This window comes from Neurospora crassa, linkage group VI (genome assembly GCF_000182925.2).
Source record: "Neurospora crassa OR74A linkage group VI, whole genome shotgun sequence".
Taxonomy (NCBI): Eukaryota; Fungi; Ascomycota; class Sordariomycetes; order Sordariales; family Sordariaceae; genus Neurospora; species Neurospora crassa.
In genome coordinates, this window is record NC_026506.1 from 992,427 (window position 1) to 1,017,214 (window position 24,788).

Sequence of the window (24,788 nt, forward strand, 5' to 3'; positions counted from 1 at the left end):
ATTCCACAGTTTAGTGTAGAATCGGTAGTTTGATCATCCGCGACAAGTCGTCAGATCCTGATTCGCAGTCTGGACTACGATACACTAGTAGCGAGCTGACGGCATGAGCTGCTGTCTGCAGGGGTGTTCCCACGTTGGCACCAATGTGCACTTGTGCGCTCAGGGTCCTACCCATGCGTGTTGAATGGTTACTCGTCAGGTCGACAGAACCGAGCGTTCAACTAGTGGCGGGACTTGACGAGTAATCGGCTCCCGAAGGACCTCTTTCTCTCATTGTCGCGTTTCCTACTTTGTACACTAGTGTGTGTCCTTGAAAACAGGGACATCGGGGCTGTGGATGTCCGACCTGACCCAGGCTGTGTGTGCCAGGAACAAACACAAGTGGGAATAACAGGAAATGCCCGTCGGACCCTCGTCGGAGTGCATACGCGGTAGTGGTACCCCTACGCAGTCCGCACCGGGCCCTCCCCCGGGGCTGTCGCTAGTAACAGCTGACCCTGGACTGACTCCGTGTAACACCGGCCCGTTGCGCCCTTGAACTTTGCGGGACAAGGATGACGTCATGTCACAAGCCCAGGGCAAAACGTCGCTATTTACTGTGTGTAGTGTCAGGGTATATATACGTTTGATGACCTCATAAGAGCGCCTGCTAAATATGATGTCCTGCAGTCTCGTGGTAGTGTACACTACGCCTTTACCGGAGAAAGAAAAGTTACCCGAGTGTCATATACTAGTACTTCCAACCTACAGAAAACTAGGATTTCTTGCCAGTATGAGTTCTAGTCTTCTGTAGAGACTTGTCTTTTTGCCACTGATCTGCACTGGTAACGCCTAATGGAGATTTAGTGTAGAGTTTTTGTTTTGTGTTTCGGATTTTAGTGGTACACAGTGGTCCCTTTGAAGCGACAGTTATAGCGCGGACAGGGAGCCTATTAGTGAGTAAAATGGGAGAAATCTAATTCTGCTTCGAGGTCTTGTGAGAGATAATCAATTTGGGGCGGAAAAAAAAACACAAAAAGTAATGGTTGGTGTGGGGTTCCCTTTTGTGTACGCTACAGGCGTTCGCCGGTGAGCTGCCTCGCTTACCTGTAGGTAGGCAAGTAGGGTACCAAATGGTAGGTACCTTTCACCCGCAGTGCCCTGGACAATGGATGGATGGTTTACCCGGCCCTTTCAGGAACGGAAAATCACTAGTCTAGTGTACTAGTGAATGTAGAAATATTGGAACCTCAAAGAATCCAAGCAAACGCGAAGCCGGGTCCTGACTTGAGCACATGTGCTATCGAGGAGTCACTTGCCCTGCCCGAGTGTGGCTGAACAGCTTCAGTCAATTACTTACTACGCGCCAGTGACATTGTGGCGGTGACAACGCCAAGTGGCAAATTGGACATGTGCCTGTACATCATTGCCGTTAACATTAAACAGCAACTCATTTGCCCTATGAACCAGTCAATTGGACAAGAGTCTGGAACTCTCGATCGTCGATAAGCCCCAGAAACTCGGTTCGTTCCATACCGGACTCCAATCAGTACACTAGGTAGGTAGTGTAGTGTACTTACCTAGGTAGGAAACTAACTTACAGGTGACGGGGGTGGCGGTTACCCAAGTCGGGTCAACATCGGCCCCGGTCGTCCGATGGCCTTTTGCCGCGCGTCTTGGCAACATAGCTGCCACCAAAAAATGAAGCGTACGATGGCGGGTTGGACAGCAGATTCACTCTCCCGAATGGAACCCAGAAAGTGTGGTTTCAGTTATGCTGGCAAGGCTGGGTAGGTAGGTAGGTACACTAGGAGTGATATTCACAGACAACAACAACACCAGAGACCGGGTATACGATACAGCAGCAGCAGAGGTGAGTCGAGGTGGACCATTGGCAGTGAGCACAACTCAACTCGATTCTTTTCTTCTTTGGCTCTCAGCTACCAACTCAGACGGGCGGGCTTGGCCGTCCATCATCTCAGCTCTCTGAGACTGTCTCATCTGTCTAGGTACCCAAACCAAAACCCTTCCTTTTCAGGGTCGTACACCTACCTATGGTTTGGGCTCAGCTGTGTGTTGTACCGAAACACGACGGTGTACAACTACACACAAGGTGCTGGTGCGCTTTCATTGTCGCATTGCACGCTACACCTCACTACCTACACTTTCATCCATTGACCGTCACCATTGTCTGTACATTTTATTCGCTGTTTGCCTCTCCTTGGTCGCCACGTTGTCGCACCCGACCCTACCCTACCCAAGGTCGGTACCTACCTCTAGCGCTGTACGCGCACGCTGGCCAGCACTCTTGCTCCCTGGAATGGCGGCCTGTGACCACCAAGACATCCGCAACAGAAATCCCATGTTGATCAAGCAGCCAGGCAGATGGGCTTTTCCTAGATCTGCATGCCTCCATCCGTCCTCCACCCGGAACCACACACAATTGATCGCCCCCCCTCCAGCTCCGGTTTAGCCTGCCTTGCTAGACCGGCATACTCCCATCACCCACCCACTCCGTCCAACTTTCCCGGAACACACCTCGCCGGCCTGTCCCACGTTCGCCCTTGACCACCATTCAGCCCCGTGAGACAGAGTGGAAATTGTGGATGCGACGCCCCAGGAACATCCTCCTCGAGGACCCTCGACTTCTCCTCCTCCGGCTGCATTCTGTTCCGTATCGCCCGTCTAGACTCTCGCCGCCGCTCTCTTTCCACTTCTAACTTGACCCTATTGCGACCACAGTAGCTACTACCCTACTACAGCTACCTCGTCTGCTCATCCTAGCATAGTCTGCTTTTCGCCGCTACGGTGCCGCTACGGCACTTACATCCATCTCTCTCTACCGGGCTACACTACCCTCTCTCTCGTCTAGTGTACACTACCTATCTTTTCTTGCGCCCCTCCCCTCCATCTCAAATTCCTTTGTGATTCACCACCTGGCTGGCACTCCTTGGCCGTTATAGCTTACAGTCGGAGTTTTGATCCTGACCCTCTCCGGAGTGACCCTGGCCCTGAGTCGAACTCTCTACTTTTTTTGAACCTACACTATCGAGCTACCTACCTCTTACGTACCGCGGATCCGCGCTCATTCCCAGGCCCTGAGGTGTGTTCTGTCTTTCCTCTGTCTCAGGTGGTGGTGTTCCCCAGTCCCTCGCAGGACATACCATTCTGCATCGACTTGTACGAAGCACTCATTTTCCCATACCTTGCGAGTCTGTTTGGGCGCTAATATATGCGCTCACTTTGCGCCCAAAGTGAAGAGATCGCCCCCATCACGACGCTCCTTCCAGATCGATACGAGGGACATTCAAGGGAACAGCCAGAAAGTTTCACAGAATAAAAAGAAAAAAACCAAGAGCTTCAGCCTTCAACTCCGGTCTGGATATCACGCAGCTTCCTAAACAACACATTTACACGACCATCGCAAAACGACGTCACACGCGGATGCCATATTGACAGCCTGACTGCGAGAGGTCACAAGCTTAGAGGGACCCAACATCAAAAAGAGACCCCCGGGTCTCGGGGACACGGAGTTGGCTTCGGCAGGCACAGGCACCGGCACAAGCACAGGCATAGGTACAGGCGCAGGTACAGGACATGGAGACCGGCATGGACCACACTCAAGACACAACTCCGACTGCCGAGGGTCATGGTCAACTAGGAAACAGCTACCAGACCCCTGACCAACTGGCCGCAAACAACATCAAAGTTCAGGACTACATCGACAACACTGCCTTGGCAACGGACCTCCATGCCAATGATGCCTCCAATAGCTCAGCGACTGCCGACGGCGGCTCCTCAGCGATTACTTCTCCGACCAACCTGTCATCATGGAGCGCATCCTCAGATCGACAACTAGGCCACGGAAGCGTACAAGACCCCGAAGACCGCGTCTTTCCTATCCGTTCCGTCATTAGCGTCGACCTAGCCGCCACACCACCAGTCAACGATGATATTCGCGCGCGTCGTAGAATTTCTCTGTCCGAGGGTTATGCGACTTCGGCAGGCGCCGGGAATACCGCGACTCCCACTCGTCCGCATGCGTCGACCGTTCCGACTGCCAAATCAGGCGCCATCGACGTCGAAAGTAGGCCCACAGTCAGTCAGAGTCAGTCATCTGTCTCACAACCTGATGGCAGCTCCGTTTTCAGTTCATCGTCCGCGGGCACCATGCGACACAAGCGCCGCATGAATGCCATGACAGGTTCCCTGTCCAGTGTCCAGGCCGATGCCGATAGATATGGAAAGGGACGGCCTATAGAACTCGTCTTGGGCGATTCGTCCGAGGAAGAGTCCGATGGCGGCGCAGACGGCAGCGGAGACGGCGGTGACCTGGGTACGATTGGGGCATCTTCGTCCTCTGGCAGGGAGTCTCTTGACGCTCTTCCTGAAACTCATTTCGCGCCTCGCTTCAAGCATATCGTGACCAACGAGGGCCATGCTGTGATTACAGGTCGCGATGGGCAGCTACAACGGTGCGAAGATGAACCAATTCGTTAGTTCCTCCTCTCTATATTCTCAACGCTCATAACCAATGCTAATCATGGGACAGATACGCCGGGCGCTGTACAGGGCTTCGGATTAATGGTTGTTATTCAGGAAGAACGAGACGGTCGCTTCATTGTGCGATTCGTGAGCGAAAACTCCAAGAGAATCATTGGCTACACCCCGCAAGAGCTCTTCCGAATGAACAACTTCCTCGACATCTTCACTGATGAGCAGTCTGAGAATCTACTGGACCATATCGATTTCATTAGGGATGAGGACTCGGATCCGGCTATCAACGGGCCCGAGGTTTTTAGTCTCTCCATCCGACTCCCCAAAGCCAAAACTTCCGTCAGGCTATGGTGCGCAATCCATGTACACCCGTCACGCCCGGAACTGACAATCTGCGAGTTTGAACTCGACGACGACCACGATTACCCTTTGCGACCTCCTGAGGAGGACTTGCCAGACATTCCCGAAGATACTTTGCAGTCGAATCCTACAACCGAAGAGCTCACTGAAAGCACAGCGATCTCGAGCAAGCCATTACGAGTCTTACGCAGTGCGCGTAGGCGAAGAGGCGAGGCAGGAGCAATGCAAGTGTTTGATATCATGAGCCAAGTACAGGAACAACTAGCAAACGCTCCCAATCTGGAAAAGTTTCTCAAGATCTTGGTCGGCATTGTCAAGGAGTTGACGGGCTTTCACCGGGTCATGATTTACCAGTTTGATTCCTCGTTCAACGGCAAGGTCGTCACTGAGCTTGTCGATCCGATGCAAACAAGGGATTTGTACAAGGGACTGCATTTCCCGGCTACAGACATCCCAAGCCAGGCGCGCGAGCTCTACAAGCTCAACAAGGTACGATTACTGTACGATCGAGATGTCGAGAGCGCACGAATCGTTTGCCGAACGCCCGAAGATTTGGAGACCCCGTTGGACATGACGCACTCTTACCTTCGTGCAATGTCGCCAATCCACTTGAAGTATCTTGCTAACATGGCAGTGCGCTCTTCCATGTCCATCTCGATCAACGCCTTTGGCGATCTCTGGGGTCTGGTTTCGTGCCACTCCTACGGGCCCAAGGGGATGAGAGTCTCATTTCCCATACGAAAAATGTGCCGGCTTATCGGTGACACTGCTTCGAGAAACATAGAGCGTTTATCGTATGCTTCCCGTCTCCAAGCCCGCAAGCTCATCAACACAGTACCCACCGACAAGAACCCGTCAGGCTATATAATCGCCTCTTCGGACGACTTGCTGAAGCTATTCAATGCCGATTTCGGAATGCTTTCGATACGCGAGGAGACCAAAATCCTGGGAAAGATCGAGCAGTCACAGGAAGCACTGGCTATGCTAGAGTATCTGCGGCTGCGCAAGTTTTCTTCCGTGGTCACCTCGCAAGACATCAAGATCGACTTTCCCGATCTTCGTTACCCACCAGGATTTCAAGTCATCGCCGGCCTTCTCTATGTGCCCTTGAGCGTCGGTGGGAACGACTTTATCGTCCTGTTTCGCAAGGGCCAGGTGAGGGAAGTGAAGTGGGCGGGTAACCCACACGAAAAAACAATCCAGGCTGGTTCTGCCGCATACCTGGAGCCCAGAAAGAGTTTCAAGGTTTGGTACGAGACGGTTATTGGCAAATCTCGCGAATGGTCAGAGGAGGAAGTCGAGACCGCGGCAGTGCTTTGCTTGGTCTACGGAAAGTTTATCGAGGTTTGGAGGCAAAAGGAGGCAGCCCTGCGGAGCAGCCGTCTTACTCGTTTACTACTCGCAAACTCGGCACACGAAGTGCGCACGCCACTCAACGCCATAATCAACTACCTGGAGATTGCACTAGAAGGTTCCCTCGATCAGGAGACCAGAGACAATCTTGCAAGGTCGCATTCAGCCTCGAAGTCCTTGATCTACGTTATCAACGATTTGCTCGATCTGACCAAGACAGAAGAAGGGAAGGATCTAGTCAAGGACGAGGTTTTCGATCTGCTTGCGTGTATACGTGAAGCTACGGAGCCTTTCCGGCATGATGCAAAGCGCAAGGGCATTACATACGAGGTCATTGAGCACCCCGGGCTCCCTCGTTTCGTACACGGAGACCAAAGACGAGTCCGACAGGCGGTCGCCAACGTCACAGCAAACGCCGTCAAACATACGTCGGAAGGGTCTGTCAGGGTTGAGCTATACGTGGCCGAAGTACAGGACAACCGAGCTCGCATCGATATCGTGGTCCAGGACTCTGGCCAGGGCATGAGCAATGCGCAGCTGGATGCGCTTTTCAGAGAGCTTGAACAAGTTGACACGGACATTGGATCCGAATCATCTGACGACGACAATTCGCAAAGCGGTAAAGCGCTTGGCCTGGGTCTTGCAGTTGTCGCAAGAATTCTGCGAAATATGGATGGACAGCTCCGGCTGAAGTCCGAGGTTGGGAAGGGATCCAGATTTGTGATCCAATTGCCCTTCGACCTTCCCGAGGAGGAAACCAGCCGAGATACTGTGGGGGCTAGCAGTGGCAACACCGCGCAGCTATCCCTCGGATCTGGTACCGCCTCGGCCTCCGCTGCCTCTGTAACCCAGATGCAGGACGGCGAAGTGATGCTGGTCGACCGCAACAACGGCAGCTCATGGTCTGTTAACAACGCGACTGGCTCGCTGGCGTCCAAGAAGAGCTATGATGACAATCTGAGCATCACAAGCAAAGGTAGCGGACGAAGCGCGCTCAGTGATGCGGACAGGCTCATTGACGCCATTCAAAACCCTCTCACACTAGGCGAGCCCGAGCCAGAAAGCGTCGCTCGGCAAAGGAGGAACTCACGCGGTCCCTACTACAACCCATCTTCCAGTCTTCTCGGATCCTCCAAGGGGCGGTCGGTCAGTCCAGGGAGCCGAAAGCGACCAGATGTTCCTACGCGGTCGGTTTCGTCGCCGAACACTAAGAAGGATTTACCTTTCGAGAAGCCAACGACGGAAGTTGCACCCGGACCTTCTGAACCAGCACCAGCAGCTCAAGGGGTGCAGTATGTGACTGACAGTAGGGTCCCCATCAAGCCGGTGAAGTTGCCAGACGAAATGTTCGACAAGCCTGTGGTCCCACCGCAGAGCACGTCAAAGGTGCTCTTTGAAATTAAGGATGCCGTTGCGGATAAGGCGAAAGCAGCATCATCTGCGGTCAAGGAGCAACAATCTGTATCATCACAACAGCCCGCCCCACCGCCCGCGCCCGCCAAAGAAGCCTCAACAACAAACAACAAGCTGCAAGTTCTGGTTGCCGAAGATGACCCCATCAACGTCAAGGTGTTGCGCAAGAGACTCGAGAAGGCTGGGTACAAAGTTACCCACGCCTTGAACGGCGAGGATTGCGCAGCAGTGTATGAAGACAAGCCTGTGGTGTTTGACGTCGTCCTAATGGATATGCAGGTATGTTGCTTTTTTTTTTTTTCATCCCATCCCCTTTCCTTTTTACTTTTCTTCCCACTAACATTATGTTTTTTTTCTTTTCTTCAGATGCCAATTGTCGACGGTCTTACTAGCACCAAGATGATTCGCGCCTTTGAGAAAACCAACCGGGACGGCAGCGGCCAACAGCTCTCCGACATCGCCTCCGACCACGGCCGCGTCCCCATCTTTGCTGTGAGCGCCTCCCTGGTCGAGCAAGAAAAGGACACGTACGTAGACGCCGGCTTCGACGGCTGGATCCTCAAGCCCATTGACTTTAAGCGCCTCGAGACCCTGCTGCAGGGCATCACGGATGATAAAGCCAGGAATGACGCGTTGTATGTGCAGGGCCAGTGGGAGAGGGGTGGCTGGTTTGAAAAGAAAGGGGTGGGCAATATGGGGCAGGAACAGGAGGAAAATCACGAGCAATAACATAAGTTGAGGCAGGCACAGAAGGAACAAAAGGAACAAAATGATCAGCAGCAGAAAACTGCGGTAAATGGCGAGCAACCTAAACCGGACCCGAAGGGAAGTATCGATGCTCGATGTTGTAGCACGCCAAGACTGTACAGGAGTAAAGGAACAAAGGTATTAAGGTGCCCTGGTGTAGTGGGCGTTTGAGAAATGGATGGGGAGTCGGGAAAAAAAAAAGGAACCAAAGTATAAATGATCCTCATCATCGATGGGAGAGGAAGAGGAAGAGCTGGTGTTACATTCTACATATACCTACTATACAACATACCTGGAGAGTCCACCCGGTGTTTGGGGTGATGGGAGATTGGAAGGGGGTATCTAGGGTAGGAAGAAAGTAGACAGACAATTACCTAAGCAGGGCAGGCAAGAAGGCAGGCAGGGACGGAAGGAAGGAAGAAAGGCCCGTTCTTCGTCGGCGGCAGCAATGAATGATAGTAGGGCTCTGTCGAGCAAAATCCTGAGCAAAAAGCCTCCAGAGCTCCCGTCCTCCTTGGTGTCACTGTTGGTCGCTGTTTGATGATGAGAGAAATGAAATAAGATACCTGGATACTACAATACTTTGAACTTTTGTTCTTGATTTTTTTTCTTTTTCTTTTTTTTTTTTTTTTCGAAACTTTGTAGTGAGATGAGATCCATAAGAGAGCTATCTATAGGTGGATAGATGCTGCAGCCGGGTTGTGGTGCTCACGGTAGGAGGGTTCGATGGAGAACGAGGGTGGTTGATTAAATTCGAGGAAAGGAAAAGACAAAGAATCAAAAACCAGAAAGACAGCCAGCTTAAATACCCCGCCAGTACACCCAAGACACCATCCAATGCATGCATGTTGACGTGGTTAACCGGGTTGACGGGGTTGAAAGTTTCAAATGTGAAGTTGGAATGGATGCTCCGTCTCATCTCTCATGTCGTACGTATCTCGAGCCTTAGTCTAGAACTAGGTCGCGAACCATTTATCATTGTACCGTTGCAAATGCAATTGCCTGTATCATCGCATCGGTTCCCTTCATGCAGGGATTCGATATTTTGAATACTAACACTCATGAACACGTTGTCCGACTACTACCTAATCGAGAACGTCGGCATGGTAGGTAGGTACCTAGGTAGGTAGTTGTTTCCTTTCCTTTCTGATCTTGAAAAAGCCGCCGCAAAGGTGGAAGTCGTGCCATGCACGACTGGTCACCGAGAGCGAGAGGGGATGGGGGAAGGGGGGGGGGGGGTGGTTGCGGATTTCAGAATATAGGTGCTGCAAATGACAAAGAGGTCAAGTTCTGCGGGATTGTAGTATAGTGGTCAGTACTTCTCGTTGTGGTTCTTTGGTCACTCGCTTCGAGTGGACGAACACAACGATCCGAGAGGACCCAGGTTCGATTCCTGGCAATCCCAATTTTTTTTCATGGCGGGGGGGAACTTTCCTTTTGCTGTGGAAGTTTTTAAAGGGGCTTTGTAGTTTTGTCGTTCTTTGTTCCTTTGTTTTGGTCTCTTTTATTTATTTTTTTCCTGTCATTTTGCCATTTTGCGGTAGTCTTGTTTTTCCCTCCTCGTTTCCTGGGTTTGATGTGTCGTTGAGGTTGCGTGGTGGTTGCGACCTTGTTGTGGCAGGAATCACGATCTGATGAGAATCGGTTGTTGTTTTGCCGAACCTGGAAGGCGCAGCTGGTGCGGGGGATGATGTTAATGGCAGTGATGACTGCAGAGAACTAGAGGTAAGAGGCCGGGCTGGGCCGACGGGAGCTGTGTGGCTTCCGCTGATTCGAGAACCTGGTGCTTTCAGGCGCTTACTGGAGGAAAGAACAAGACGTCTTGCTGCTGCCAGAGAATCTTCCCCAGGTTTGCATTCTCCCCCCTCCCTCTTCTTCTCGTCGTCCTCCTCCTCCCCATCATCTTCCTCGCCCTCTCAGCTCAAAATTGACCATATTACGAGCTTGGTCAACTCCCTCATCTGCAACCCTCGGTTTCCGAAGAACTCCCGAAACATCACCGCGAAAATGATCTGCTCCGTGTGCCAGACGACGCTTCAAGCTGCCACCAGCCATTTCCGCATTGCGAAGGAACAGGATGAGCGATGCTTTGTCCGAGCAACCCCTAATGACGAGCCTGATGGAGAGTACATTGAGGACCACCAGAAGACATGGAACGATTTCATGGATTCCGTCAACCATCACTGCGGTATTTGTTCGACGTTTCGGATGTGTATCACTAAGAGGGAAGCGCGGAACTTGGACATCCTTTGGCAGAAAATAGCGACCGGAAAGATACCCAATGCTTACGGAAACGCGGCATCTCAACTACTTTTGAACTATCGGAGACACCAAGACTATCAGTGCTTCATATTCAGCTTCAGGGTCCTTACAAAGCCCGAGACTAGCGGTAGTAAGCCTAAGTTCATGTCTAAGCAACTTTTTCGCAAATGTCACTTTGTGCTAGATCTCATCCAAGGTAAATAGAAGCCAAGTTCACTATCCTTTGTAACAAGCAGTAGACTGTAGACAGGAAGCCAGCGATACGTTAGATCTACTCTGTCTGAAAACAATGCTAATATTCCTCCGTGTAAAAGAGAAGCCCTATGCAGTTCCTACGCTTGAAACAAGCACGTGGTCTCCAAGAGCCCAGCGTCTGGCAAAAAGTTGGGTTGGTAACTGCGTGGACAACCATAAGCAATGCAGATATTCTAGAATTGATATCGGCTGGTATCCGACAAGACTCTTGGACCTCGGTGAATCAACAGAGGTGCGGCTCATCGAGACCAAGGACACGAAGCCAGCCGGACCATACGCTACAGTTACTCATCGTTGGGGGCAAGTTGACGAGGACTTTGTGTTGAACAAACAGAAATACCCTCAGCTCATGAAGGGGATACCCTTGGATTCATTGCCCCGGTTATTTCAACATACCATCTCAGTTGCGCGCTCACTTGGAGTGCAGTATCTGTGGACCGATTCACTCTGCATCTTCCAAGACAAGGACGACAAAACCGACTGGGCGCGTGAAGCATCTCTCATGGAAAAGGTATACTCTTACTCTTACTGCAACATATCCGCAGCAGACGCCGAAAACTGTTCATGGTCGCTATTCAACGCCCGAGATCCTCAATCCATCAATCCGGAAACACTGACCCTGGATATTGTCAGCGATGACATCGGTGGGATGATTCCAGTTCAATTTTACGTGTATAATCCTGCTTTTTGGTTCCAGCAGGTTAGCAACGCATTGGTAAACACCCGTGCCTGGGTCCTCCAAGAACGCGTCCTAGCCCCTCGCGTCCTGCATTTCGGAAAACGCCAGTTAATCTGGGAGTGCTGTGAAGTGGACGCGTCAGAGATATTTCCTCACGGGCTTCATCCGGAACTTGCGGCATCTGAACATGTGCGATTCAAATCCTTCAATCTTGAGCTGGATCAGGGTGATCAACGGGGCTTTTTTCTCGATTCGGAACTGCCAATGGCACGGCTGCTGTGGAACCGGATTATTTGGAAATACACAGGATGCAACATTTCTCGGTCTGAAGATAAACTAATTGCCTGCTCGGGGCTAGCGAAAAGATTCGAATCATTGCTACAAGATACCTATGTAGCTGGCATGTGGCGCACCGATCTTGAGGCTCAGCTACTTTGGAAAAGATCGGGTATATCGCCCGGATCAAGACAAGGTGTATACCGGGCTCCTACCTGGTCCTGGGCATCCATTGATGGCCCTATCTTGCCGTCAGAGGTGCCTCAAGATGGCTGTCTGATCGAAATTGAGGATGTGCACCTCAGCTACGCGACGCCCGACAAGACAGGTGGTATAACGGCTGGCTGTTTACGCCTGCGCGGAGTTCTTTTAGAAACCAAGCTTGTCAAAGGGAGGGAGCATAAGGCGGTCTTTGATTTGTGCTTGGAGGGAGTGAATGTAGCGGCTGCGCCTACGTATAATAGTCGAGTGCCACCTATTGTGGCCTTCGATATCTCGGAGGACAGCGTTGACTACGGAAGTGCCGAAGACCGGATCTTTTCCATGGTTGGACACAAAGGGACTGATTGTTTATATTTGGTATTGCTTCTCTTCAAGATGTTTGACGAGCAACGAGGTGTATTTGAACGCATTGGGGTGGTTATAATTCGCCCCAAGGATCAGATAGATAAAGTGTTGTCTATCAAACGGGAGCTAGGAAAGCCACCCTTACCTTGCGCCAATTTCGAGGACGGGAAGCACACCATTATTGTCATATAGCACATCACGAAGGAGGACTGAAGATAGAGTAATAAAGATAGCGGTCTCTTTGCGAACATAAGGATGTTTCTCATTCCAACCTAAGCAGAGAGTCTCGGGAGACCAAGTTCGATCAACTTTCAGACTCCGACACGATCCGGAGCATTTGATCATCTGCGCAGCTCTAGTTAATAGGTTTAGTAGTGGCATCTTCCTGCGGACCTGAATAAGAACAGGAGCATTAAACGTCCAAGAATAACTCGCTGAGAGAAAGACCCTAGAGATACGTCTCCGAAATCACGACAAGGGAAAAGTTGTAGGGAAGAAGGAAAAAGAGAAAAGAAAACAAAAGAAAGACACAAGACAAGATCTAAGAGCAGGAAAAGACAACACAACAGAAAAGAAATACAGACACAGGACAAAGTCTAAAGATAGGAAAGAGAGTAAAAACAACTTGTCATACCATACACCCTCAACCACCACGCTCTCTACACCATGATCATTACACCATGCTCTGCTCGCTACTCACTTGTTCGACCTTACGAGTAGGTACCCAACCCTGAAAGAAATGTGTACCCATCCACACCCACTAAAGACCTCGTCTCCTCCTTCATTCAAACTGACTATGTACCATTTACGAAGTTGATTTCACATAGTTTACATAGACTCGAATCGTAATCTGCACTAGTGATTACATACCTCTAAAAAGGTTAGATAGGTACGTACCTAACGCACACCCATCCGAGTCCGCTGTATCCCCAGAGGGAAACTTGACATCAACCAATTCCAATTCATCATGACTTATCACCCAAATGGAGGAAAGAAGGCACATCCATCAAGTTGCGTCCCATCATCTAGACAAGTCGTCTACCCACCCCATCCAGATTCCACGTCTAGGCCGAGCATGTCTAACCTACTTACTACCTACGGGGTAGATGAGCAAAGGACTATTTACATGTAAGTTTACCTGTTACTCCTTTCATTTCTTACACACAACAAACATTCCTACATGTTATTAAATAGGTGGTACATACGTACGTACATAACTCCCACGGTGTCTGTCTCCAGGTAGCCTATATACCTCTACTTGACTTTTATCATAGCTGGGAGTCTTTGCTATTGTCGGGCTGTTTTCACATTCTGGGCTTCTGCGTCTGTATAGTTTCAGGAAAGGACGCAAAAGCGGCTGATATTTATCCCCAAAATGAACAAAGTATTGGGCTTTGGAACTTGAACGATTAATCAAGTCCAAGCCTTGGAATGTATATCCTTACGTGATAGACTTTCACTTCATTGAAAGTGTTTGCGGGCGAGAAGGTGTCGCTAGATGCGCGTGACGGAAGTTACTAACGAGTTATTGGGAAAGGAAACGGTGGAATGGACAGTTGAGATAAATCAAGGTAGATTTGGACTGCCTTGCCCTTTGGAACCTAATGACCTTAGAACTAGGTAATGCTGGGTGGGGGTTAATAGACATGGCGTGCTGCGTGGGACTTTGAAGGCCAAGCAGATTTTTCACTTTCATAGGTTTCGGGTTATCTTCTGACTGATTATGCTTTACTATATGCAAACTCAGATGTTGTCCAGTGATAGATACATCTTTCATTGCTTTTGACTGGCCACCCCGAACCGAAGAAAGTGAAGAAACTGAAGAAACTGAAGAAGCCAATCTATGACGCTTTCTTGCAAGTCGTAGAATCCCTCGATATCGTACCCACATACCCAAGCGATGGCAAGCTAGAGATATATACATATATGACTGAAGTTAGTGTGAGCCATGCAATGTTTTAGTTTCGTCATTTCCCCCCCCAAAAGATATGCAATTCGCTTCAAGAGGCCTGCTGAGCACTCTGCCTTCATTTTTTGTCATTTTCCCTGAATGATTGCTTAAAGCTGCTTGCCAAGGCGCTCATCTCTCATCTTGCGGAACATGTCCATAACACCGGTGTAAACCACGAGGAGGATACCACCACCCGGGCCGAGTCTGAGGACCTTGGGGATGAAGCCCTTGTAAAGAGCGCCGAAACCTTCCTCCTTGAAGACGGTCAGGACGGCAGGCCAGGCCCAGTTGTACTTGGGCACCTGGCCGGGCACCTTGATGGTGTTCTGGATACGGCTCTTGACGACGTCCATGGGAGTGTTGAAGATGGTACCGACAGTACCACCAACGGTACCGGCAATGATATCATTGATAGTCTGGCCCTTCTTGGTCTCGGCCTTGGGGATGAGCTGGCGGACCTGGAAGATGCAGCCAAAGTAACCGGCGTTCCAGAGGATGTGGCGCCAGAGGGTCGACTCGAGACCGTTGTACATGGCGAGGAGACCCTCGTTGCGCACCGTCTTGACGACAACATCTACCATGCCGTTGTACTTGCCGGCCGAGGCCTTGTCTTGGAGACGGATCTTGACGAGCTCGAAGGGGACGACAATGAAGGCCTCGGTGGCACCGGCGGAGGCACCGGTAAGGACGGAAAGACCTTGGGTCATCTGCTGCTGGCCAAAGAGGTCGCGGTAGAACTTGCCCCACTTGTCGTTGGCGGCGAACTTGGTGGCACGCTTGGGAGCCTCCATCAAGATGGGGGCAGTGATGCCGCGGTAAAGGCGGGAGGGGCTATGGAAGAAAGGTGTCAACTCGCGCCATACAACCCAAGCTCTGTGGAACAAAAAGCATACCCCTCGTTCTTGACGATCTTCTTGAAGCAGTCAAGCATGCCATTGTAGTGGTCGGCGCCCGCGGTGGGCTTGCCGGTCTGAAGTTGGCTGGCGGTGTATGTGGTTAGCTTCGGGAGAAGCGCATTGGGGCGCGGTGGCCGCGATAGGTGCTCGAGGTGTCGTCGAGATATGGCAGGTGGTTGCGCTCACATTCTGGTCTTCAGGACATCAAGAGGATACCTGTTGTGACGGCATGGATTAGTACTGGGAGCTTATGGCGAAGAGCACGCGACCACTGGGGGCACCGGCGGCGGGGCATTCGAAACGTACATAACCAAAATCTAGAAGACCAGCCAGCGCAAGGTTCTGGTTAGTTACACAACACAGACGAGCGATTCGGGTACATTTTCGGAGGGAGACCTGCTTCAGAGACACCAGCGATGGCACCTAAGGACGAGAATTCATGGTGAGCATTGGTCCATGGTGTTTGCGACACGAGTGTCAATTGCGCGCGGAAGCTCGTGGCAGCTTCGAAATCGGAGAGGGACAACAAGACTTACCGGCCGCGAAGGTGTAGCCAAAAGGAAGGGGGGCTTGCTCGGACGCCATTTTGAACTATGTATATCGAACCAAGAACAGAAGATGCAGAAGAAAAGGGGCGCAATCAAACCAATGTTGAAGTGGAAGAGATGGGAGGGGAAAAAAAAAAAAAAAACTACTAGGTACACTGAACAAAGTGCCTCTGTCGTCACTTGGCGAATTCGTTGAAGGTCCGGACCCGGGGAGTCAAGGCCGGATAGAGGTAGCGTCCAAGTGGATAACAGTCAGCGGAGCCTACCATGGCTCGCATGGCCGGATTTGGCGGCTGTTTATGCTTGGGTTCCCTTGGGGATACTCCTCAGCGCTTCAGGACCTCCAGGACCTCCACAGTGAGTCTCTGCCCCCATCTTCCGTTTAACGGGTCGCTAACTGGAAGCGGCATCGGAGTTCTTCCCTACGCCCGTCCTACGAAGACCCTTCCGTCTTCCATGGCGCAAATCACTAGGTAGTAGGTACCTTAGTGTAGGTACTATGTAAGGTAACGGGCCCGGCGGGGAAGCTAAAGTCAGGACCATTACCTAATGGGTTTTTGAAAGATTGACTTTGGGAATTGGGGTCTTGTCTTTCTCGTTTGCATCAATGCTTACCCTAGCTCCCTCGACGATAAGGGTAGGCCCTCAAGGAAGGCGAGAACATGAAGAAGCCCCATTTGAGCCGCGGTGACTGACATTGTATGTACATCTTCTTTGACATGTGCTTCCACACTTTATGGGATCTGCGCACGAACCTCTACGGATACAGTGACTTTCACTTAGCAACTGGCGGGGCTTGGTTTATACCACCAGTTGAGGTTGGGTCCCTCGGTCCATCAATCCCATCCATGTCCTTGCCTTGAAAGCGATCAAAGACAACAGAGTAACCTCCCATACTTCAGCCCTACTTCCCTTCCTATCACCAGATCCAATGTCAGATCCAGTTACATCCGTTACACGAGCATGTGCCTCCCATCATCAACCTTCAGGCCAGATTCAGACTTGTTGATGAAGGAGGGGAACTCTCAGCTGCTCGCTTATCTTATCTGTCATCCCGTCGATCGCGCATGAGTGTCAATGGAGGGCTGTGATTGGTTGTGCACAGAAGGCCATGTCCAGAACGGGCGGGGCTGGCTACCTTCCACTTTGGTTCCATTTTAGTATTGTTGTAGGTGAGGTCGGGTATGTGTGGGTGGCCTTGACAGTGACACTGACTGACATGGAACAGTTGGCGACGACCTCTGTCTGGCTGAAGGGGGAGATCCGATCGGTGCTCCTACCCGCCTCCGGTCTATGTGTACTTCCTTTTATCTCCCGCGCTCCTCCACCTCCGCAACTCATGGGACCTCATCTCCAACTTTCACTTCTTTCTACACCACTTCCGACCAGCGAGGAACACATCGCACCAACCATATCGCTTTGCCCTTCGCTAGCTTCTTCCACACGTCGTCGCCCCTGAGAAACACAAGAACCTATCCGACCGTCCAATCGCCCAACAGCCAAGTCGCCACCCTCACAAACCCGCGACACACACACACACTGTGACTGGGACACCCGAAAGAGCGCGACCGTTATCCTTTCCGGTGGACGTCTTTCCTACGCTTCATAACGCACCTTTAAACAAGCCGTGATCCAGTGCGAATCACAGCGAGGTGCCATCGAAGCGTGTCCGAGGGACTTCCCGCCGCCCATCCGGCTACTAATGACGCAGACGCATCTCCTTTGGAAATACTACTGGGAAGACGATGTCGAAAAATTTCGACGCCTCCTCTCCCTCGCTGCCCACGGCCCCCAACCGGCCGGCCGGAGCAGCAACATAACCCAGGGCCAAGCCGGCGGCGCTGGCAGTCTCGGTACGTCGCCCCGTCCGTCGGGCAAGTCGCGCAAACAGCCCAACGGCGCACTCTCTCGAATCGATGTCAACAGTCGCGACCATGTTGGCCTTACCCTCCTTCTGCGCGCCGCCTCCTCGACAACCAAGAACGCCGTTTCCTTCGCCGAAGCCCTGATCGAGCACCCCGCCATTGATATACACGCCCAAGACCCCGAGAGTGGCTGGAATGCCCTTCACCGTGCATTATACGCAGGGAACATCTCGATTGCCCGGATGCTGCTGGCTAAAGAACGGAGGGTCTTGGCAGGACCTACAGCATCGTTTCTTCGGGTTGGACAGCTGATCAAGACCAAGGATCACGAAGGCAATAGCCCTTTTGACTTGTATAACGCGACCATCGGTGAGCGGGACTTGATAGCTCTTCGAGAACTGGGAGGCGCGCAGGATGAAGAGGACGGATCAGACAACGAAGCCGAGGTGGCTCAGGAGAGCGTTTCCAGGAAACCCAGGCACGGTGCCCTTGGCGAGGATCTATACACCTTTGGAAGCAACCGGAACCTGACATTGGGCCTTGGAGATCAGGATGACCGTCAGTTTCCCGAGCGTGTTTACCTTGAGCGGCCGGCGCATTTGCTTCAGCGATTCTACAACGAGTACCTAGAGAGTGCTGGATTAGAAGGTTCCACTGCCCAAAACCTGAGGGACATTCCAGCTCTCGTTTTGAACCGACCGATTGTTATCGAGGATGTGGTCATGTCGAAACTTCACAGCGCAGTTCTCACGACGGACCCCGTCTCGAATCTGTATGTTAGCGGTGTTGGCCGAGGTGGACGGCTGGGACTTGGTGACGAAAATACCCGCTTCAAGTTTACCCCTGTCCAAGGACCCCTGGGCGACAAAAAGATCATTCAGGTCGCGCTCGGACAGAACCACACCATGGCTCTAGATGAGAGTAGAGCTCTATGGACTTGGGGTAGCAATGCCCACTCCCAGCTAGGCTATACTCTTCCTGAGCCGACCAAAAAGGATGAAGACCCCATAAGCACCACGCCGCGGCAGGTATTCAGCTCCTTGAAAAAGGAGAGTATCCAGGGTATTGCTGCTTCCTCAATCCATTCAGTTGCTCACACCGGCATCTCCCTCTATTGCTGGGGCAAGAATGTTGGCCAACTGGCTCTGATGGATTCGGATTCGAGATCCCTCGAATATCAGCAGACCCCGAGAAAGGTGGCAGCTTCACTCTTCTCGTCGCCGATTGTCATGGTCTCGGCTATTGATAAGGCAACAACAGTTCTTCTCCAGAACTACACAGTCTGCGTGTTCACTGGTTACGGATACAACATCGTTAAGTTTCCGTTTGCGAGCATGGATACGATTGGCCATCTTTCCATGTCCAATCGATATGAGCCAGGTAGGAGCCAGATCTCCTATATCACGTCCGGCGGAGAGACGATTGCCGCTTTGACCAAGCGTGGAGATCTGTTCACCATGCATTTGGACCACAAGATGGAGACGAACCCACCGGCAACCTCTACCACCAATCCTTCCAAGATCAAGGGTGCGGTAACCCAGCCGCAATGTATCTGGAGCGCCAGAAAGGATGGAGTGCGGTCGGTTGGAGTGGGTGAGTATGGCTCGGTTATCATCAGCACCCACTCTGGAGCCGTTTGGCGCCGCATCAAGCGAGCAAAGGTCAAAGACGCCTATTCGTGGTCTTCGGAATCAAAGCGCAACGACTTCAAATTTCAAAGAGTGCCGCATATCACAAAGGTTGCCGCAGTAAGAGCATCACCTTTCGGTGCGTTTGCTGCGGTTCGCCGAGACTTGGATGTATTGAAGGAACAGCTCGTGGTTTCTGAGCAGTCTCTTTGGAAGGATGTGGCACCACTCAATCCTCTGGCGGATTTTAGAGCATCTGAGCCGAAGCCGAGGGTCAGGAATAAGGAGAAGGTCAAATTCTGGGGAAATGAGACACTAAAGTCCAACCTCGGATCCGTCGCATATGAAGTGCTCAAATCCTCGGATCTGGAAGAGGATTTGGAGTCGTACCTCGTAGAATGGAATCATCTTCACCAACCATTGGACGCCCTGGTATGCAGCTCATCCCTTCCGGACATTCGGATTCCAGTTCACGCCTGGCTCCTCTCCGCCCGAAGCTCCGTAATACGGCATGCTCTGGCCCAATGGCGAAGGGTTAGCTCTGATGTTCAGCACGAAGCATTTACGATCAGCAATGTGGATGGAAAGCCTTTGCTTGTCTTTCAGGGCTTGGATGTGATCACCTTGCTCAACTTCGTTCACTTCATGTACGAGGACAAGGTGATACCGGCATGGAACTTTACACGTCAAGCCCCGCCATTGGCCTACAGATATCGTCAGGTTCGCCAGGAGGTCATGAGGCTTGCCACTCGTCTCAACATGCATAATCTTGAGGCAGCGGCCCGGCTGCAGGTCGACCCCAAGAAATGCATGGATGAAGATTTCCGACTAGCCATCAAGGACCGCACCTTCTTTGACGACGGCGATATCCTTCTTGAACTCGACGGCCGGGAAGTTGCCGTCCATAGCTCCTTTCTGTGTCAGAGATGTCCTTGGTTCCAGGTGCTTTTCCACGGACGATCCAGGGGCATTTGGCTGGCTACGCGTCGAGAAGAAGCAGAAAGGGAGAACGAGAGGATCGGGATTGATCTCAAGCATATGGAACCCGGTGCGTTCGCCTACGTGCTCCGGTATCTGTATGGCGACTACGGCGCGGAGCTGTTTGACCCCACCATGTGTGACACGTTCGCGGATTTCCTTGACCTTGTCATGGATGTGATGTCTATGGCCAACTACCTAATGCTGGACAGGCTGTCACAAATCTGCCAGACCATCATGGGAAGATTTGCCAACATTCGCAACATTGCCAACTTCCTCAATGCCATCAGCCCATGCTCTATCACCGAGTTTAGAGATGCCGGCCTGGAGTACATCTGCTTACAGCTGGAGTCAATGCTCGAAAATCACCTGCTTGATGAGTTGGACGATGACCTGCTTCTGGAGCTAGACGCGATTGTTCGTGACAACCAGGCTGCCCAGTCGCCGTTTGTAAGGAGTGGCAGATTTGAGATGCTGCTTCATGAAGCTCACCCAGAGCTTGCTCAGGATATCGATGAAGAGAGGCAGATCAGGGTTAAGGAGATTGCGTTCAGAGCTTCAAGGGAAGATGATCGAAAGCTCTCCACGGCCTTCAAAGGCAAGGGTGGCAGTGGCGTTGATGATGCATCAGCGTCTACGCCTGCTGCTGACAAAACTAGGAGAGCGTCAAAGGCTGCCAGGAATGAACCGTTTGGTCATAGCCCCGAGTTGAAGCCAAAAACCTCGCAAGCCGATCTCATCTTTGATATGGAAGAAGAAGACGGTCCGGCTACGCTCAGTACGCCCCTTGGTGCCAAGGCTCCCAAGGTCCCTAGTTCGGCAGTGGATAAGGACCAGTTCCCGACACTAGGCAGTTCATGGAAGGGCAAAGCTCCGATACGGAGTGGGCAGTCGCCTGCCATGGCATCACGCAGTTCTTTGCAGGCCGGAACATCGCCAGCGACGAAAGCCGGAGGAGTTCCATGGGCGAACGCCCCGATGCCGGCCTCGAAGGTTGGCTTGCGGGATATCATCCAATTGGAAACCACGACTACGCCAGTTGCAGCAGGTCGGTCAGCCCTATCAGAGGGTTTGGCTGCACAACAGCAACAGCAGACGGGCAAGGAAGGGACATCGGCGCCAAAGGTTGCACAGCCCAAGCTGTCTCAGAAGGAGAGGAAGAAACAGCAGCAGGAACAGGCGGCAGCTCAAGCAGCTTTGCACTTTGCCAAGGCTTCCCTTGCAAACAAGCCGGCATGGGGTGACACTGAATCGAAGGCGCCGCCTCCATGGAAGATGGTTACTGCCAACAAGGCCAAGCCAGCGCCGCCACATGTCAATCCTCCCGTTTCTTCTCCGCCAGTCGCCAAGCCACTGGTAGCAGCAGAGGCTACGCCCGTCGTCCGAAGGACAGCATCGCCAGACACGCGATTTGCCGGTCAGCGGACGTCAAGCAACAACAGTGTTCATACCGCTAACCCTAATCCCAAGTCTAAGTCGACACCCACACTCTCCTCTTCCTCAGCCCAGCAGTTCCCAAGCCTCGGAGACTCTTCCAGCAAACCAATCGTCCCACACTCCAAGGTATATATTGCTCCTGCGCGCAAGGACGAGCATTTGCTTGGCTTTAGCATGGAGGAGATCATTCTGCAGCAGAAGCTCGAGCAAGAGCGGATCAAGGGTGCTATGTCTAAGAGGTCCTTGCAAGAGATCCAAGAGGAGCAGGCGTTCCAGGAATGGTGGGATGCCGAGAGCAAGCGGTTACAAGAAGAGGAAGAGGAGAGGAAGAGAAAGGCTACAGAGAAGGAGGAGAGGAAGGAGAAGGGTGACAAGGCAAGGGGCAAAGGAAGAGGCAGAGACACTGTCAATGGTGCCGAAAGTTCAAAGGCTGGCGGAGATGCCACGGCGAAGGGCACCGGAAAGCCGGGAGGTGGTGAAGCTAAGACGGGAGAACGGAAGGGTGAAGGGAGAGGTGGGCGAGGAAAAGGAGGTCCAAGTGGTAAGAAAGATGGGCCTCCCCCCGGCGAAGGAAAAGGAGCTGTCGTCGCTTCTGCTGCGTCAACCTCTGCAACACCAGCGATACCAACAGGTCCAAAGGGCCATGGTGGAGCAGCAGCGCCACAACATCATTCCAGAAAGGCAGACGGCGGAGAAGGAAGCAGCAACCCGAGGAGGAGAGACAGGGGAAGAGATCGAGGGAAAGGCGGACGAGATGCCACGCAAGTTGCTGGCGCTGTTTCGACTCCCACCGGTCCCGCCATCCCGGCTGCTGGGAGGTAGTGTTGGGCTTTGGTGAATGTGTGCCCTGCTTACCGCGGGAGCCATGCACAGAAGAGATTCATGGGTTGACTGGGTGAAGCAAAGCCAGGGAAGGAAACACAAGGATATGGCAGTATTTTACATTGGGTTTTTGGTTTTTGTTCAACTCATAAGGCTGCATATAGACACACACATGGAAGGGAAATGCATCGCTGCCCCGCTGCTGCTGCTGCTGCTGCTGCTGCTACTGCTACTGCTAGTTGCTGGCTGCAGCTGTGTACCGATACTGTAATCTGTAGGACGCTACATATGTGGCATATTGTGATACGATGATCTGGGATAACCAATGTTTTGAGTAGGTATTGGGTTTCAAAAAAGATTTCCAACCAGGCACCTCAGTTTACTACAGGTTAACCAGGTTGACGATTCGACGGGCGTTATCTCCGCACTACAGGTATGCCTCCCTTTCAAACAACTACAACGATAGAAGTACATAAGCAGCGAACCGAACGCGCGTGTACACTAAGTGGAAGTTGGCGTTATCACCCATATTTTTCCTTCCACTTGTTGTTGTTGCAGCCTAAAACTTCTTGTCTTGCCGGTTTAACTTGATACCGACACAAACAGCCTAGGATCCGGCATCACCTCGTCTAGGCAGAAATCCTGACATGCAGCTGAGCATCAACCGCGCAACGCAACCTGATGGACGAACTGAGGGACGACTACCATAGGTAGCAAAGTTTCAGAATTCGAAGTCTCCGTCCAAACAAAAGGATGAAGAAGAAGTTTGTAACCTAGTGTTACGGACACCCACTTTTTTTATTTTAAAAATATATATATATATATAAATTTTTTTTTTTTTATTTTTTTTTTTTTTTTTTTTTAATTTGAAGAAGATGCGCGACGATACAATCGATAAGTATTGCCTGTCAGGTTACCTCTAGGTTAGGTAGGTAGGTACCTAGGTTTTCCGTTGTTTATCTCCCAATCGCCTCATCACCAACTAAGGCTTACTTACTTACATCACTCACAACCGTCGTGTAACCCGACCATTCATTCATTCGTTCTGCGCCCGGACGGACGTCTTGTCTTGTTGTCTTGTATGTAGCTCAAGCACAAGCCACACAAACCGTTCGCCGCCTGCCTTTCATCACACACACTCAACAACCGTAATTCGTAATTCGGGATCGTCGGGTGGACTCGATCGATCGATTACACAACGTATACTAGAGGTAGCTTTGTCCGAGTTGATATTTTGTGTTGTGTGTTGTGTGTGTAGAACATCGGCGAAACGAGGCGAGGCGGGAAAATATTCTAGGTGCTGTTATCGTTGCTATTTGGGCGATGATAGAGGAATTGAGGACACAGTATATATTATGACTTTTTCACCACCTCGATTCCGGAGGGGGACATTTGGTGGTTGATACCAAAAATGTATCCATTGCCTGTGTATTGTATGAAAGTCACGGCTGTCTTTGGTACACTACCTACCTACTGAACTGAATTGGATGCACTTACACAGCACTGCCGTGACTTTACATTGTGCGTCTAGGATAGACTGCTGCTGCAGGTTCGGAGCCATCTTCCATTCAGTCCTTTCGTTGGTAAACAAACAATGGGCTACTTCAGCGGCTTGTTCATTCGACGCGTGGCTGCATAGGTAGTCAGTCGTAGGTACCTCTAGGGAGGCAGGCTTGCAGGCAGGCAGGTAGGCAGGTAGACAGGTAGACTAGCTCCCTTTCTGTGCCTCTTGCAAGGTATTTAGATGCTTTATATATGTAAGTGACTGCATGCTATGCACTGACTGTCCGATGAGGGGCCATCACCCGCTTCGGTAATTAGAAAAACCAAAGAAAGAAGGGGAATATACGCAGTATAGCATATGGGTATCGGTAGGTAGTTTCGTGAGTTCTGAAGGATAAAGACGGGGAAGTGTATGAATGAATGAGTGTACACAGTAAAGACAAAGAGGAGACAGCGACTTGGCTTTTGAGCAGAGTCTTTGATAACTGTGTCGATCCTAGCATTGTTCGTTTGAATGGGTCAGATCAATGGGATAGGATGATCGGGACTTGCAGGCAGCCTTATCGTCGCGCATGGAACGTCGGTGTTCGAGAAGAGTTGTATTGTCGATGACTCGATGACGAAAAAAGATAAGTTGGTAATCACGAGGCGGTCCTAGCATGCCCATGGCCGGGGGAGGGGAGGTTGGCGTCTAGAGGAACGAAGAGGAACCACTCTCCTCATGCTCGTGATTTTGTCTACATATTAGTAATGAAACTGGGTGCAGCACCAG

The 24,788-nt window shown here is 51.5% G+C and overlaps 4 protein-coding genes and 1 non-coding gene across 5 annotated transcripts; 4 read left to right on the plus strand and 1 right to left on the minus strand.

Annotated features, from left to right (window-relative positions):
- Window positions 1-2,442: 2,442 nt before the first annotated feature.
- On the plus strand, window positions 2,443-8,919 carry phy-1 (phytochrome-1). The gene is made up of 4 exons (XM_955300.2): window positions 2,443-3,082; window positions 3,235-4,474; window positions 4,552-7,881; window positions 7,969-8,919. The coding sequence occupies exons 2-4, from the start codon at window positions 4,439-4,441 to the stop codon at window positions 8,329-8,331; spliced, it is 3,729 nt and encodes a 1,242-aa protein (XP_960393.2). The 5' UTR covers window positions 2,443-3,082; window positions 3,235-4,438; the 3' UTR covers window positions 8,332-8,919.
- Window positions 8,920-9,643: 724 nt separating this feature from the next.
- On the plus strand, window positions 9,644-9,754 carry NCU15367. Its single transcript has one exon. It is a non-coding gene; the product is annotated as a tRNA-His (tRNA).
- A 245-nt stretch (window positions 9,755-9,999) lies between these two features.
- On the plus strand, window positions 10,000-12,635 carry NCU04835 (hypothetical protein). The gene is made up of 2 exons (XM_011396626.1): window positions 10,000-10,807; window positions 10,926-12,635. Exons 1-2 carry the CDS (start codon window positions 10,357-10,359, stop codon window positions 12,578-12,580), a joined length of 2,106 nt encoding a protein of 701 aa, XP_011394928.1. The 5' UTR covers window positions 10,000-10,356; the 3' UTR covers window positions 12,581-12,635.
- A 1,589-nt stretch (window positions 12,636-14,224) lies between these two features.
- Window positions 14,225-15,905, minus strand: NCU04837 (mitochondrial 2-oxodicarboxylate carrier 1). The gene is made up of 6 exons (XM_955303.3): window positions 15,772-15,905; window positions 15,636-15,658; window positions 15,542-15,552; window positions 15,422-15,451; window positions 15,233-15,319; window positions 14,225-15,170 (listed from the first exon to the last, which is right to left on the minus strand). Exons 1-6 carry the CDS (start codon window positions 15,818-15,820, stop codon window positions 14,447-14,449), a joined length of 924 nt encoding a protein of 307 aa, XP_960396.3. The 5' UTR covers window positions 15,821-15,905; the 3' UTR covers window positions 14,225-14,446.
- Window positions 15,906-17,087: 1,182 nt separating this feature from the next.
- Window positions 17,088-22,715, plus strand: NCU04838 (BTB domain and ankyrin repeat containing protein). Its single transcript, XM_955304.2, has one exon. It carries the CDS (start codon window positions 17,486-17,488, stop codon window positions 22,511-22,513), a length of 5,028 nt encoding a protein of 1,675 aa, XP_960397.2. The 5' UTR covers window positions 17,088-17,485; the 3' UTR covers window positions 22,514-22,715.
- The last annotated feature ends 2,073 nt before the right edge of the window (window positions 22,716-24,788 follow it).